The sequence below is a fragment of the Coregonus lavaretus genome (genome assembly GCF_964263955.1).
Source record: "Coregonus lavaretus genome assembly, chromosome: 27".
Classification (NCBI taxonomy): domain Eukaryota; kingdom Metazoa; phylum Chordata; class Actinopteri; order Salmoniformes; family Salmonidae; genus Coregonus; species Coregonus lavaretus.
Window position 1 is genome coordinate 2,568,381 of NC_140014.1, and position 16,341 is coordinate 2,584,721.

General features: G+C 41.3%; 1 protein-coding gene across 1 annotated transcript in view; it reads left to right on the top strand.

Annotated features, from left to right (window-relative positions):
* Positions 1–16,341, top strand: part of LOC311102584 (ALK tyrosine kinase receptor-like) — a gene marked incomplete at both ends in the record, with an annotated part of 143,315 nt that overhangs the window by 39,763 nt on the left and 87,211 nt on the right. Inside the window, one exon of the mRNA XM_084143958.1 lies at positions 1,583–1,677. Coding sequence (XP_084000084.1) covers positions 1,583–1,677 — 95 coding nt within the window. The remainder of the gene's footprint in view (positions 1–1,582; positions 1,678–16,341) is intronic.

Here is a 16,341-nt window from a genome sequence, read left to right on the forward strand (position 1 = left end):
CATTACAACCTGTAATTTAAATTGATTTCTATTTGCATTTCATGTGAAGACATCAAAACTATGAAATAACACATGTGGAATCATGTAGTAACTAAAAAAGTGTTCAACAAATCAAAATATATTTTATATTTGAGATTCTTCAAATTGCAACACTTTGCCTTGATGACAGCTTTGCACACTCTTGGCATTCCCTCAACCAGCTTCACCTGGAATGCTTTTCCAACAGTCTTGAAGGAGTTCCCACATATGCTGAGCACTTGTTGGCTGCTTTTCCTTCACTCTGCGGTCAGACTCATCCCAAACCATCTCAATTTGGTTGAGGTCGGGGGATTGTGGAGGCCAGGTCATCTGATGCAGCACATCATCACTCTCCTTCTTGGTAAAATAGCCCTTACACAGCCTGGAGGTGTGTTGGGTCATTGTCCTGTTGAAAAACAAATGATAGTCCCACTAAGCCCAAATCAGATGGGATGGTGTATCGCTGCAGAATGGTTAAGTGTGCCTTGAATTCTAAATAAATCACAGACAGTGTCACCAGCAAAGCACCCCCACACCATTACACCACCTCAATTTTTTTTCCGGTGGGAACTACACACGCGGAGATCATCCGTTCACCCACAATGCGTCTCACAAAGACACTGCGGTTAGAACCCAAAATCTCCAATTTGAACTCCAGACCAAAGGACACATTTTCACATGTCTAATGTCCATTGCTCGTGTTTATTGGCCTATGCAAGTCTCTTCTTCTTATTGGTGTCCTTTAGTAGTGGTTTCATTGCAGCAATTCGACCATGAAGGCCTGATTCACACAGTCTCCTCTGAACAGTTGATGTTGAAATGTGTCTGTTACTTGAACTCTGTGAAGCATTTATTTGGGCTGCAATTTCTGAGGCTGGTAACTCTAATGAACTTATCCTCTGCAGCAGAGGTAACTCTGGGTCTTCCATTCCTGTGGCGATCCTCAAAGTTCTTGACATTTTCCGTGTTGACTGATCTTCATTTGTTAAAGTTATGATGGACTGTCGTTTCTCTTTGCTTGTTTGAGCTGTTCTTGCCATAATATGGACTTGGTATTTTACCAAATAGGGCTATCTTCTGTATACCCCCCCACCTTGTCACAACACAACTGATTGGCTCAAACGCATTAAGAAGGAAAGAAATTCCACAAATTAACTTTTAAGAAGGCACACCTCTTAATTGAAATACATTCCAGTTGACTACCTCATGAAGCTGGTTGAGAGAATGCCAAGATTGTACAAAGCTGTCATCAAGGCAAAGAGTGGCTATTTGAAGAATCTCAAATATAATGTATATTTTTCATTTGTTTAACACTTTTTTGGTTACTACATGATTCTATATATATTATTTCATAGTTTTTGATGTCTTCACTATTATTCTATAACGTACAAAATAGTAAAAATAAAGAAACCCTTGAATGAGTAGGTGTTCTAAAACTTTTGCCCGATAGTGTACTTCATCTCATACTAGAGTTGAGTAATGCAGCTTGTGGTCATAAATGTTGTGTTCTAAGACCAGGTTGTGTGTCTCTACTGTTCTAAGATCATATTGTGTTTCTCCTCAGGTTCTGGCTCCAGTTCAGTACTGACAATGGAACAGGACAAGGATCAGCCATTTGTCTGGATAACATCTCCTTCAGCATGGACTGCTTCCTGGCATGTAAGTATTTTAGTTTAGGGGTTTAAAACAACAATTTCAGACTGTGGTGAAATAAGTATAGCCAGTTATGATTGTAATGGCTTAGCAGATAATAACAAAAGAATAACAATATTTAAATGGCTCAAAGAGAAGGAATATAATATCTATTGTTTACAGGATACCCATTCAACAATTCTAGATGAAGTTGCGTGGAAAAAGGAATGTGGGGGGTGGGGGGTGGGGACGGGGACGGGGGGGGGTCAATATACTTCTCCCATGGGCTAAGAAACTCAAAAGGGGTGATGATATTAATTAACAGTAATTTCGATCCGAATGTGCAAATTGTCCAAACAGATGCGCAAGGTAGATGGATTATTTTAAATATGTTATTGGACCATAAACAAATATGGCTCATTAACCTTTACGGACCAAATAATGATGATCCACACTTCTATGAAAATATATATAATAAATGATTGACCTTGCAAGCAGATTATAATACCATTTTAAATAGATCCATGGACCGTAAAGGAAATCACCCTCATGCTCTTAAGGAAATCGTGAATGTCATGGATACATTAGAACTAGTAGATATATGGAGGCTTATATATCCTGATCTAGTGAGATATACAGTGAGGGAAAAAAGTATTTGATCCCCTATTGATTTTGTACGTTTGCCCACTGACAAAGAAATGATCAGTCTATCATTTTAATGGTAGGTTTATTTGAACAGTGAGAGACAGAATAATAACAAAAAAATCCAGAAAAACGCATGTCAAAAATGTTATAAATTGATTTGCATTTTAATGAGGGAAATAAGTATTTGAACCCTCTCAATCAGAAAGATTTCTGGCTCCCAGGTGTCTTTTATACAGGTAACGAGCTGAGATTAGGAGCACACTCTTAAAGGGAGTGCTCCTAATCTCAGTTTGTTACCTGTATAAAAGACACCTGTCCACAGAAGCAATCAATCAATCAGATTCCAAACTCTCCACCATGGCCAAGACCAAAGAGCTCTCCAAGGATGTCAGGGACAAGATTGTAGACCTACAGAAGGCTGGAATGGGCTACGAGACCATCGCCAAGCAGCTTGGTGAGAAGGTGACAACAGTTGGTGCGATTATTCGCAAATGGAAGAAAGACAAAATAACTGTCAATCTCCCTCAACCTGGGGCTCCATGCAAGATCTCACCTCGTGGAGTTGCAATGATCATGAGAACGGTGAGGAATCAGCCCAGAACTACACGGGAGGATCTTGTCAATGATCTCAAGGCAGCTGGGACCATAGTCACCAAGAAAACAATTGGTAACACACTACACCGTGAAGGACTGAAATTCTGCAGCGCCCGCAAGGTCCTCCTGCTCAAGAAAGCACATATACAGGGCCGTCTGAAGTTTGCCAATGAACATCTGAATGATTCAGAGGAGAACTGGGTGAAAGTGTTGCGTCAGATGAGACCAAAATGGAGCTCTTTGGCATTAACTCAACTCGCCGTGTTTGGAGGAGGAGGAATGCTGCCTATGACCCCAAGAACACCATCCCCGCCGTCAAACATGGAGGTGGAAACATTATGCTTTGGGGGTATTTTTCTGCTAAGGGGACAGGACAACTTCACCGCATCAAAGGGACGATGGACGGGGCAATGAACCGTCAAATATTGGGTGAGAACCTCCTTCCCTCAGCCAGGGCATTGAAAATGGGTTGTGGAATGGGTATTCCAGCATGACAATGACCCAAAACACACGGCCAAGGCAACAAAGGAGTGGCTCAAGAAGAAGCACATTAAGGTCCTGGAGTGGCCTAGCCAGTCTCCAGACCTTAATCCCATAGAAAATCTGTGGAGGGAGCTGAAGGTTCGAGTTGACGAACATCAGCCTCGAAACCTTAATGACTTGGAGAAGATCTGCAAAGAGGAGTGGGACAAAATCCCTCCTGAGATGTGTGCAAACCTGGTGGCCAACTACAACATCTGACCTCTGTTATTGCCAACAAGGGTTTTGCCACCAAGTACTAAGTCATGTTTTGCAGAGGGGTCAAATACTTATTTCCCTCATTAAAATGCAAATCAATTTATAACATTTCTGACATGCGTTTTTCTGGATTTTCTTGTTGTTATTCAGTCTCTCACTGTTCAAATAAACCTACCATTAACATTATAGACTGATTATTTCTTTGTCAGTGGGCAGACGTACAAAATCAGAAGGGGATCAAATACTTTTTTCCCTCACTGTACATGGCGGAGACTCAATCAAGCTAGTCGTCTTGACTTCTTTCTTATGTCATTCTCATTGGCACCAAAAGTTTAAAAAGTGTTGATAGGGGACAGAATGCGGTCGGACCATCATATAATTGGCATATACAGTGGGGAAAATAAGTATTTAGTCAGCCACCAATTGTGCAAGTTCTCCCACTTAAAAAGATGAGAGAGGCCTGTAATTTTCATCATAGGTACACGTCAACTATGACAGACAAATTGAGAAAAGAAAATCCAGAAAATCACATTGTAGGATTTTTAATGAATTTATTTGCAAATTATGGTGGAAAATAAGTATTTGGTCAATAACAAAAGTTTCTCAATACTTTGTTGTATACCCTTTGTTGGCAATGACACAGGTCAAACGTTTTCTGTAAGTCTTCACAAGGTTTTCACACACTGTTGCTGGTATTTTGGCCCATTCCTCCATGCAGATCTCCTCTAGAGCAGTGATGTTTTGGGGCTGTCGTTGGGCAACACGGACTTTCAACTCCCTCCAAAGATTTTCTATGGGGTTGAGATCTGGAGACTGGCTAGGCCACTCCAGGACCTTGAAATGCTTCTTACGAAGCCACTCCTTCGTTGCCCAGGCGGTGTGTTTGGGATCATTGTCATGCTGAAAGACCCAGCCACGTTTCATCTTCAATGACCTTGCTGATGGAAGGAGGTTTTCACTCAAAATCTCACGATACATGGCCCCATTCATTCTTTCCTTTACACGGATCAGTCGTCCTGGTCCCTTTGCAGAAAAACAGCCCCAAAGCATGATGTTTCCACCCCCATGCTTCACAGTAGGTATGTGTTCTTTGGATGCAACTCAGCATTCTTTGTCCTCCAAACACGACGAGTTGAGTTTTTACCAAATAGTTCTATTTTGGTTTCATCTGACCATATGACATTCTCCCAATCCTTTTCTGGATCATCCAAATGCACTCTAGCAAACTTCAGACGGGCCTGGACATGTACTGTCTTAAGCAGGGGGACACGTCTGGCACTGCAGGATTTGAGTCCCTGGTGACGTAGTGTGTTACTGATGGTAGGCTTTGTTACTTTGGTCCCAGCTCTCTGCAGGTCATTCACTAGGTCCCCCCGTGTGGTTCTGGGATTTTTGCTCACCATTCTTGTGATCATTTTGACCCCACGGGGTGAGATCTTGCGTGGAGCCCCAGATCGAGGGAGATTATCAGTGGTCTTGTATGTCTTCCATTTCCTATTAATTGCTCCCACAGTTGATTTCTTCAAACCAAGCTGCTTACCTATTGCAGATTCAGTCTTCCCAGCCTGGTGCAGGTCTACAATTTTGTTTCTGGTGTCCTTTGACAGCTCTTTGGTCTTGGCCATAGTGGAGTTTGAAGTGTGACTGTTTGAGGTTGTGGACAGGTGTCTTTTATACTGATAACAAGTTCAAACAGGTGCCATTAATACAGGTAACGAGTGGAGGACAGAGGAGCCTCTTAAAGAAGAAGTTACAGGTCTGTGAGAGCCAGAAATCTTGCTTGTTTGTAGGTGACCAAATGGTTATTTTCCACCATAATTTGCAAATAAATTCATAAAAAATCCTACAATGTGATTTTCTGGAGAAAAAAATTCTCAATTTGTCTGTCATAGTTGACGTGTACCTATGTTGAAAATTACAGGCCTCTCTCATCTTTTTAAGTGGGAGAACTTGCACAATTGGTGGCTGACTAAATACTTTTTTTCCCCACTGTACATTACTCTTGCTGAATTTCCACGTGGGCGAGAATATTGGAAATGTAATCAAAGCCTATTGGATGATAACTTGTTTTTAACTAGGACAGAGGAATTTACAACTGATTTTTTCCGACATAACATAGGAACAGCAAATCCCCTTATTGTATGGGACACCTTTAAATGTGCCTTTAGAGGCCATGCAATTCAGTACTCATCTAGAAAACAAAAGCAATTTAGGTCAAAAGAGTCCACACTAACAAAGGAAATAGAAGGTCTAACAGAACAGATAGATAGCAATAAAAACTGTAACATAGAGGCTCAGAATAAATTAGAGAAAAAACAAAAAGAAATTGAAAAACTTATTCAAGAAAGATCAAGTGTAATATATTATAAAAATAAAGCAAACTGGATGGAATATGGGGAAAAATTCACCAAATTATTTTTTAATCTTCAACATAGGAATGCTACCAAAAAGAATTTATTGAAACTGGTTACAAATGACGGAGTCACCCATGATTCACCAAATTATATTTTGAAGGAGGAAACAAAGTACTTTAACCATATGTTTTCGTTTCAGTCGCCTCCATCTCCTCTAATTGAAGCAAATTGTAGAGATGGTGGTCCTCTGTAGCTCAGCTGGTAGAGCACGGCGCTTGTAACGCCAAGGTAGTGGGTTCGATCCCCGGGACCACCCAAACACAAAAATGTATGCACGCATGACTGTAAGTCGCTTTGGATAAAAGCATCTGCTAAATGGCATATTATTATTATTATTATTCTATTGATAATGTTAAATTAACAGCCATACAGAAAGACTCACGTGAAGGTGAAATTACAGAGGAGGAACTTCTGGATGCAATTAAAGACTTTAAGTCTGGGAAAACTCCAGGGTTGGATGGCATACTAGTCGAGGTATACCAAACCTTTTTTGATATACTAAGAGGACCGTTATTAGCATGTTTTAACCACTCCTATGTAAATGGTAGATTATCAGACACTCAAGAAGGTCTGATTTCATTATAACTGAAACAGGATACAAGTGGAAAAGATCCAGTCCATTTAAAAAATGAGCGGCCCCTTACACTTCAGTGTTGTGATTCAAACATTCTAGCAAAATGTATAGCGCATAGAATAAAAAAAGGAATTGTCGGACATTATTCATTCTAATCAGACAAGTTTTTTACATGGGCAATACATTGGAGATAATATAAGGCAAGTACTGGAAACAATATAACACTATGAAAAATCTGGGAAGCCAGGCCTACTATTCATAGCAGACTTCGAAAAGGAATTTGATAAAGTACGACTGGGGTTTATATATAAATGCCTGGAGCATTTCAGTTTTGGACAATCTCTTATAAATTGGGTTAAAATCATGTATAGTAACCCTAGGTGTAAAATAGTAAATAATGGCTATTTCTCAGAAAGTTTTAAACTGTCAAGAGGAGTGAAACAAGGTTGTCCACTATCGGCATATGTATTTATTATTGCCATCGAGATGTTAGCTATTAAAATCAGATCCAACAATAATATCAAGGGATTAGAAATCCAGGGCTTAAAAACAAAGGTGTCATTGTACGCTGATGATTCATGTTTTTTTTAAATCCACAACTTGAATCCCTCCACAGCCTCATATAGGATCTAGATACATTTTCTAACCTCTCTGGATTACAACCAAATTATGATACATGTACTATATTACGTATTGGATCACTAAAAAATAAAAATTTTACATTTACATGGAGTTTACCAATAAAATTATCTGATGGTGATGTGGATATACTTGGAATACATATCCCAAATGAAATAAATGATCTCACTCCAAAAAAATGTAACAGAAACATTTGCGAAAATAGATAAGATCTTGCTACCATGGAAAGGTAAATACCTGTCAATTTGTGGAAAAATCACCCTGATTAACTCTTTAGTATTATCCCAGTTTACCTATTTGCTTATGGTCTTGCCTACACCTAGCGAACAGTTTTTTAAATTATATGAGAAAAAAATATTCCATTTTATTTGGAACGGCAAGCCAGACAAAATTAAACGGGCCTATTTATATAATGAATATGAATTCGGAGGACAGAAATTATTAAATATTACAGCATTAGACCTATCACTAAAAACTTCAGTCATAAAAAAATTATACTTAAATCCGAACTGGTTCTCTAGCAAATTAGTAAGATTGTCTCACCCAATGTTCAAGAAGGGACTTTTTCCCTTTATTCTGATCACAACCCCTCACTTTTAGGTATTTGAAAAGGAAATAATCTCCCAAATGTCACTATATCTATAACAAGCCATAGAAAGTTGGTTGCAATTTCAATTTAATCCTCCAGAAATGACAGAACAAATATTGTGGTTAAACTAAAATATACTAATTGATAAAAATGTAATTTTTTTAGAAAATGTTTAAAAAAGGTATCTTCGTAAATGATATTATCAGTAGGAATGGTGGAGTTATGTCGCACATGTAGCTAACAAAAACATATGGAAATGTCTGCTCTACCCAGAATTACAAACAAATAATTGCAGCATTACCGCAAAAATGGAAGAGGAAAGTGGAAGGAGGTCTTGTCTGTCGGCCTTGCATTAAAGAACATAATTGGTTAAAGAAAATTGTGGTAAATAAAAAAGTTTACCAGTTTCATTTAAGGACCAAAAGTTTGACAGCCGTCACATATAGATTGCAAAATAGTTGGGAAGAGATTTTTGACGTACCGATTCCATGGCATAGTGTTTATGAACTGATACACAAAACGACGCCGGATTCAAAACTTAGAATTTTTTTATTATTATATAAAATTCTTGCTACCAATAGAATGTTATTTGTATGGGGGATACAATCTTCCCAGCTCTGCAGATTTGGATGTGAAGAGACAGACTCATTAGACCATTTGTTTTGGTACTGTCCATTCGTAGCTTGTTTCTGGACACAGGTCCAGGAATGGCTGAAGGATTGCAATATTTGCATGGAGCTGACCCTGCAGATAGCACTACTGGGTGATCTGAAAAGTTATAGTCAATCGATCAATAATATAATAATACTTTTAGCAAAGATGTTTATTTTCAATTCACAAACTGTAGAAACTATGAGAATAGAAAGGTTCAGAACTTTTGTAAAACATCACAGTACAGTTGAAAAATATATGGCAAATAGAAATCCAATATGGATGGTGTTAAGAGATAGATGGAAGGTGTTGAATGGAGCTGAAGGATGGGACTAATAACAACAACTAATAACAACAAGATAACTAGTGTAAGAGATGCTGTGTCCATAATAAGTATATAGGTTATATCGCTTTTGTGAAAGAGCACAGTTAGAAAGATATGGCATATAGAAGCATACCAGATGGACATCATGAAAATGATCGGAGGAAGTTCAGGAGTAAAAACAAACAAAATATAATTATTGACTGTGTCCATAAAATGTATATAGTATGTATAAGCATGAAGTAGAGGCCTAAGCATTGTTGTTCACTAGTTTACTCCAATTAGGGAGGGGATGGTGGGGTTGGAAAGTAATAAAGGGAAATCAATATTTTTAAAGGATATGTATGTATATATATGTATGTTTGTGTATATATATATATATATATATATATATGTGTGTATGAACAGTGGGGAGAACAAGTATTTGATACACTGCCGATTTTGCAGGTTTTCCTACTTACAAAGCATGTAGAGGTCTGTAATTTTTTTTATCATAGGTACACTTCAACTGTGAGATACGGAATCTAAAACGAAAATCCAGAAAATCACATTGTATGATTTTTAAGTAATTCATTTGCATTTTATTGCATGACATAAGTATTTGATACATAAGAAAAGCAGAACTTAATATTTGGTACAGAAACCTTTGTTTGCAATTACAGAGATCATATGTTTCCTGTAGGTCTTGACCAGGTTTGCACACACTGCAGCAGGGATTTTGGCCCATTCCTCCATACAGACCTTCTCCAGATCCTTCAGGTTTCGGCGCTGTCGCTGGGCAATACGGACTTTCAGCTCCCTCCAAAGATTTTCTATTGGGTTCAGGTCTGGAGACTGGCAAGGCCACTCCAGGACCTTGAGATGCTTCTTACGGAGCCACTCCTTAGTTGCCCTGGCTGTGTGTTTCGGGTCGTTGTCATTATGGAAGACCCAGCCACGACCTATCTTCAATGCTCTTACTTAGGGAAGGAGGTTTTTGGCCAAGGTCTCGCGATACATGGCCCCATCCATCCTCCCCTCAATACGGTGCAGTCGTCCTGTCCCCTTTGTAGAAAAGCATCCCCAAAGAATGATGTTTCCACCTCCATGCTTCACGGTTGGGATGGTGTTCTTGGTGTTGTACTCATCCTTCTTCTTCCTCCAAACACGGCGAGTGGAGTTTAGACCAAAAAGCTCTATTTTTGTCTCATCAGACCACATGACCTTCTCCCATTCCTCCTCTGGATCATCCAGATGGTCATTGAAAAACTTCAGACGGGCCTGGACATGCGCTGGCTTGAGCAGGGAGACCTTGCCTGCGCTGCAGGATTTTAATCCATGATGGCGTAGTGTGTTACTAATGGTTTTCTTTGAGACTGTGGTCCCAGCTCTCTTCAGGTAATTGACCAGGTCCTGCCATGTAGTTCTGGGCTGATCCCTCATCTTCCTCATGATCATTGATGCCCCACGAGGTGAGATCTTGCATGGAGCCCCAGACCGAGGGTGATTGACCATCATCTTGAACTTCTTCCATTTTCTAATAATTGCGCCAACAGTTGTTGCCTTCTCACCAAGCTGCTTGCCTATTGTCCTGTAGCCCATTCCAGCCTTATGCAGGTCTATAATTGTATCCCTGATTTCCTTACACAGCTGTCTGGTCTTGGCCATTATGGAGAGGTTGGAGTCTGTTTGATTGAGTGTGTGGATAGGTGTCTTTTATACAGGTAACGAGTTCAAACAGGTGCAGTTAATACAGGTAATGAGTGGAGAACAGGAGGGCTTCTTAAAGAAAAACTAACAGGTCTGTGAGAGCCGGAATTCTTACTGGTTGATAGGTGATCAAATACTTATGTCATGCAATAAAATGCAAATTAATTACTTAAAAATCATACAATGTGATTTTCTGGATTTTTGTTTTAGATTCCGTCTCTCACAGTTGAAGTGTACCTATGATAAAATTACAAACCTCTACATGCTTTGTAAGTAGGAAAACCTGCAAAATCGGCAGTGTATCAAATACTTGTTCTCCCCACTATATATGGACAAGCAATGACAGAGCGGCATGGACTAAGATACAGTAGATTATTATAGAATAGAATGCAGTATATACATATGAGATGAGTAGTGCAAGATATGTAAACATTATTAAATTGACTAGTGTTCCATTTCTTAAAGTGGCCAGTGATTTCAATAGGCAGAAGCAGCCTCTAATGTGCTAGTGATGGCTATTTAACAGTCTGATGGCCTTGAGAAGAAGCAGTTTTTCAGTCTTTCGGTCCCAGCTTTGATGCACCTGTACTGACCTCGCCTTCTGGATGATAGCGGGGTGAACAGGCAGTGGCTCGGGTGGTTGATGTCCTTGATGATCTTTTTGGCCATCCTGTGATATCGGGTGCTGTAGGTGTCTTGGATGGCGGGTAGTTTTCCACCGGTAATGCGTTCGGCAGACCGCACCACCCTCTGGAGAGTTGCCGTACCAGGCGGTGATACAGCCCGACAAGATGCTCTCAATTGTGCATCTGTAAATGTTTGTGAGGGTTTTAGGTGCTAAGGTTGAAGAGGCTCTGTTGCGCCTTCTTCACCACACTGTCTGCGTGGGTGGACCATTTCAGTTTGTCGGTGATGTGTACGCCAAGGAACTTGAAGCTTTCCACCTTCTCCACTGCGGTCCCGTCAATGTGGATACAGGGGTGCACCCTCTGCTGTTTCCTGAAGTCCACGATCATCTCCTTTGTTTTGTTAATGTTGAGTGAGAGGTTATTTTCCTGGCACCACACTCCCAGAGTCCTCACCTCCTCCCTGTAGGTGGTCTTGTCATTGTTGGTAATCAAGCCTACTACTGTTGTGTCGTCTGCAAACTTGATGATTGAGTTGGAGGAGTGCTTGGCCACGCAGTCATGGGTGAACAGGGAGTACAGGAGGGGGCTGAGCACGCACCCTTGTGGGGCCCCAGTGTTGAGGATCAGCGAAATTGAGATATTGTTTCCTACCTTCACCACCTGGGGACGGCCCGTCAGGAAGTCCAGGACCCAGTTGCACAGGGCGGGGTTCAGACCCAGGGCCTCAAGGTTAATGATGAGCTTGGAGGGTACTATGGTGTTGAATGCTGAGCTATAGTCAATGAACAGCATTCTTATATAGGTATTCCTCTTGTCCAGATGGGATAGGGCAGTGTGCAGTGTGATGGCGATTGCATCGTCTGTGGATCTATTGGGGCGGTAAGCAAATTGAAGTGGGTCTAGCGTGACAGGTAAGGTAGAGGTGATATGATCCTTGACTAGTCTCTCAAAGCACTTCATGATGACAGAGGTGAGTGCTACAGGGCGATAGTCATTTAGTTCGGTTACCTTTGCTTTCTTGGGTACAGGAACAATGGTGGCCATCTTGAAGCATGTTTGAACAGCAGACTGGGAAAGGAGAGATTGAATATGTCCATAAAGACACCAGCCAGCTGGTCTGCGCATGCTCTGAGGACACAGCTAGGGATGCCGTCTGGGCCGGCAGCCTTGCGGGGGTTAACATGCTTAAATGACTTAATCACGTCGGCCATGGAGAAGGAGAGGCCAAAGTCCTTGGTAGTGGGCCTCGTCAGTGGCAATGTATTATCCTCAAAGCGGGCGAACGTTTTTAGCTTGTCTGGACGCGAGATGTCAGTGTCTGCGACGTGGCTGGTTTTCCTTTTGTAGTCTGATTGTCTGTAGACCCTGCCACATACGTCTCTTGTCTGAGCTGTTGAATTGCGACTCCACTTTGTTTCTATGCTGATGTTTTGCCAGTTTAATTGCCTTGCGGAGTGAGTAGCTACACTGTTTGTATTCTGCCATGTTCCCAGTCACCTTGCCATGGTTGAATGCGGTGGATCACACTTTCAGATTTGCGCGAATGCTGCCATCTATCCACGGCTTCTGGTTAGGGTAGGTTTTAATAGTCACAGTGGGCACAACATCACCTATACACTTCCTGATAAACTCAGTCACCGTTTCAGTGTATTCGTCTAAGTTATTTTCGGAAGCTACCCGGAACAGATCACAGTCTGCGTGATCAAAACAATCTTGAAGCGTGGATTCCGATTGGTCAGACCAGTGTTGAATAGTCCTTAGCACGGGTACTTCCTGTTGGAGTTTCTGCCTATAGGAAGGGAGAAGCAAAACGGAGTCGTGGTCAGATTTGCCGAAAGGAGGGCGGGGGAGGGCCTTATGACCATCCCGGAAGTTCGAATAGCAATGGTCGAGGATTTTGGCAGCGCGAGTACAACAGTTGATTTGTTGATAGAACCTCGGCAGCCTAGTCCTCAAATTTGCTTTGTTAAAATCCCCGGCTACAATAAATGTAGCCTCAGGATATGTGGTTTCCAGTTTGCATAAGGTCCAGTGAAGTTATTTGAGGGCCGTCGTGATATCGGCTTGAGGGGGGACATACACGGCCGTGACTATAACCAAAGAAAATTATCTTTGGAGATATTTGATTGTGAGATATTCTAGGTCGGGTGAACAGGAAGGACTCGAGTTCCTGTATGTTACTACAGTTACACCATGAGTCGTTAATCATGAAACACACACCTCCGCCCTTCTGCTTCCCGGAGAGATATTTATTCCTGTCTGCGCAATGAACTGAGAACCCATCTGGCTGGACCGATTTCGACAGAATATCCCAAGAGAGCCATGTTTCCATGAAACAGAGTATGTTACAGGCCTTGATGTCTCTCTGGAAAGAAATCCTTGCCCGTAGTTCGTCGACCTTGTTAACCAAAGACTGAACATTAGCGGGTAGTATACTTGGAAGCGGTGGGTGGTGTGCGCGCCTCCTATGTCGAACCAGCAGGCTGCTGGATCTGCTTTGGGAAAGTCGTATTCCTGGTCATAATGCTGGTGAGTTACCGCCGCTCTGATAACCAATAGTTTTTCCCGGCTGTATGTAATGATGTAAAAAATATATATAAAAAAACATAGAGCTAGTCGCGAGGCCACCATCTTTGTCGGCGCCAGGATACATTATACCTATAATGTATCCTGGCGATATAATTATGTGACTTCTGAAGGTAATTGGTTGCACCAGATCTTACAGTGGGGAAAAAAAGTATTTAGTCAGCCACCAATTGTGCAAGTTCTCCCACTTAAAAAGATGGGAAAGGCCTGTAATTTTCATCATAGGTACACGTCAACTATGACAGACAAATTGAAAAGTATTATTCCAGAAAATCACATTGTAGGATTTTTAATGAATTTATTTGCAAATTATGGTGGAAAATAAGTATTTGGTCACCTACAAACAAGCAAGATTTCTGGCTCTCACAGACCTGTAACTTCTTCTTTAAGAGGCTCCTCTGTCCTCCACTCGTTACCTGTATTAATGTCACCTGTTTGAACTTGTTATCAGTATAAAAGACACCTGTCCACAACCTCAAACAGTCACACTCTAAACTCCAATATGGCCAAGACCAAAGAGCTGTCAAAGGACACCAGAAACAAAATTGTAGACCTGCACCAGGCTGGGAAGACTGAATCTGCAATAGGTAAGCAGCTTGGTTTGAAGAAATCAACTGTGGGAGCAATTATTAGGACATGGAAGACATACAAGACCACTGATAATCTCCCTCGAGCTGGGGCTCCACGCAAGATCTCACCCCGTGGGGTCAAAATGATCACAAGAACGGTGAACAAAAATCCCAGAACCACACAGAGGGACCTAGTGAATGACCTGCAGAGAGCTGGGACCAAAGTAACAAAGCCTACCATCAGTAACACACTACGCCGCCAGGGACTCAAATCCTGCAGTGCCAGTACATGTCCAGGCCCGTCTGAAGTTTGCTAGAGTGCATTTGGATGATCCAGAAGAGGATTGGGAGAATGTCATATGGTCAGATGAAACCAAAATATAACTATTTGGTAAAAACTCAACTTGTCGTGTTTGGAGGACAAAGAATGCTGAGTTGCATCCAAAGAACACCATACCTACTGTGAAGCATGGGGGTGGAAACATCATGCTTTGGGGCTGTTTTTCTGCAAAGGGACCAGGACGACTGATCCGTGTAAAGGAAAGAATGAATGGGGCCATGTATCGTGAGATTTTGAGTGAAAACCTCCTTCCATCAGCAAGGGCATTGAAGATGAAACGTGGCTGGGTCTTTAAGCATGACAATGATCCTAAACACACCACCCGGGCAACGAAGGAGTGGCTTCGTAAGAAGCATTTCAAGGTCCTGGAGTGGCCTAGCCAGTCTCCAGATCTCAACCCCATAGAAAATCTTTGGAGGGAGTTGAAAGTCCGTGTTGCCCAGCGACAGCCCCAAAACATCACTGCTCTAGAGGAGATCTGCATGGAGGAATGGGCCAAATTACCAGCAACAGTGTGTGAAAACCTTGTGAAGACTTACAGAAAATGTTTGACCTGTGTCATTGCCAACAAAGGGTATATAACAAACTATTGAGAAACTTTTGTTATTGACCAAATACTTATTTTCCACCATAATTTGCAAATAAATTCATAAAAAATCCTACAATGTGATTTTCTGGATTTCTTTTTCTCATTTTGTCTGTCATAGTTGACGTGTACCTATGATGAAAATTACAGGCCTCTCTCATCTTTTTAAGTGGGAGAACTTGCACAATTGGTGGCTGACTAAATACTTTTTTTCCCCACTGTATTTAGGGGCTTCATAGCAAAGGGGGTGAATACATAAGCACGCGTCACTTTTCCGTTATTTATTTTTTTGAATTTCTTGAAACAAGTAATTTTTTCATTTCACTTCACCAATTTGGACAATTTTTTTGTATGTCCATTACATGAAATCCAAATAAAAATCAATTTAAATTACAGGTTGTAATGCAACAAAATAGCAAAAACGCCAAGGGGGATGAATGTTTTTGCAAGGCACTGTTAGAATACAAACTAGGCCAAGGAAGAGTTTAAGATCCTTCTCCGACAGTTTTATGGAAATGTACGAAATGGGAAGGGGGAGCAGTACAGCAGTATAGCAAAAGTAGCTACCTGGCACTCCGGAGTGGGCTCAACCGGTTTCTAAATGACCACCCATCGGTCGCAACTGGTGCCTTATGAAGGACACTGAATTTACCACCTCGAATAATGTATTTCTGGACAACATCAAACAGCTAAGAAGGCAAGGAAAATATATCACCAACAGCCACCCTCCCATCACCGATAAGGACATGGCCCAGCTCCAAAACTCCCAGGCTCTGAATCCCGGTACACGAAGGGGTCTTGTCCAGAACGTGTGGTTCGACCTCCAGTTACATCTGGGACAAGAGGAAAAGAGGGGAACAGACAACTAAAGCCCAACTCATTCCTTTTAAAAACAGACGAGAACAGTCTAAGGTATGTTGTTCATAGCCTGTTTGTGTTATTTCTAAGTTGCACTCGTAATTAGGATACTGGAAAACAATATTTATTCTTATTACAACGCATTCTTTCTCTCAGATATGCCACTCTCGCGTATAGGGGTTGAAAGGGTTCAGTGTTAGTGGGTTAACGAGCTTCGCACCAGCAGTCTCCGGTGGGTTTAGGTCAGGTCGCCATTAACCTGGCCTGC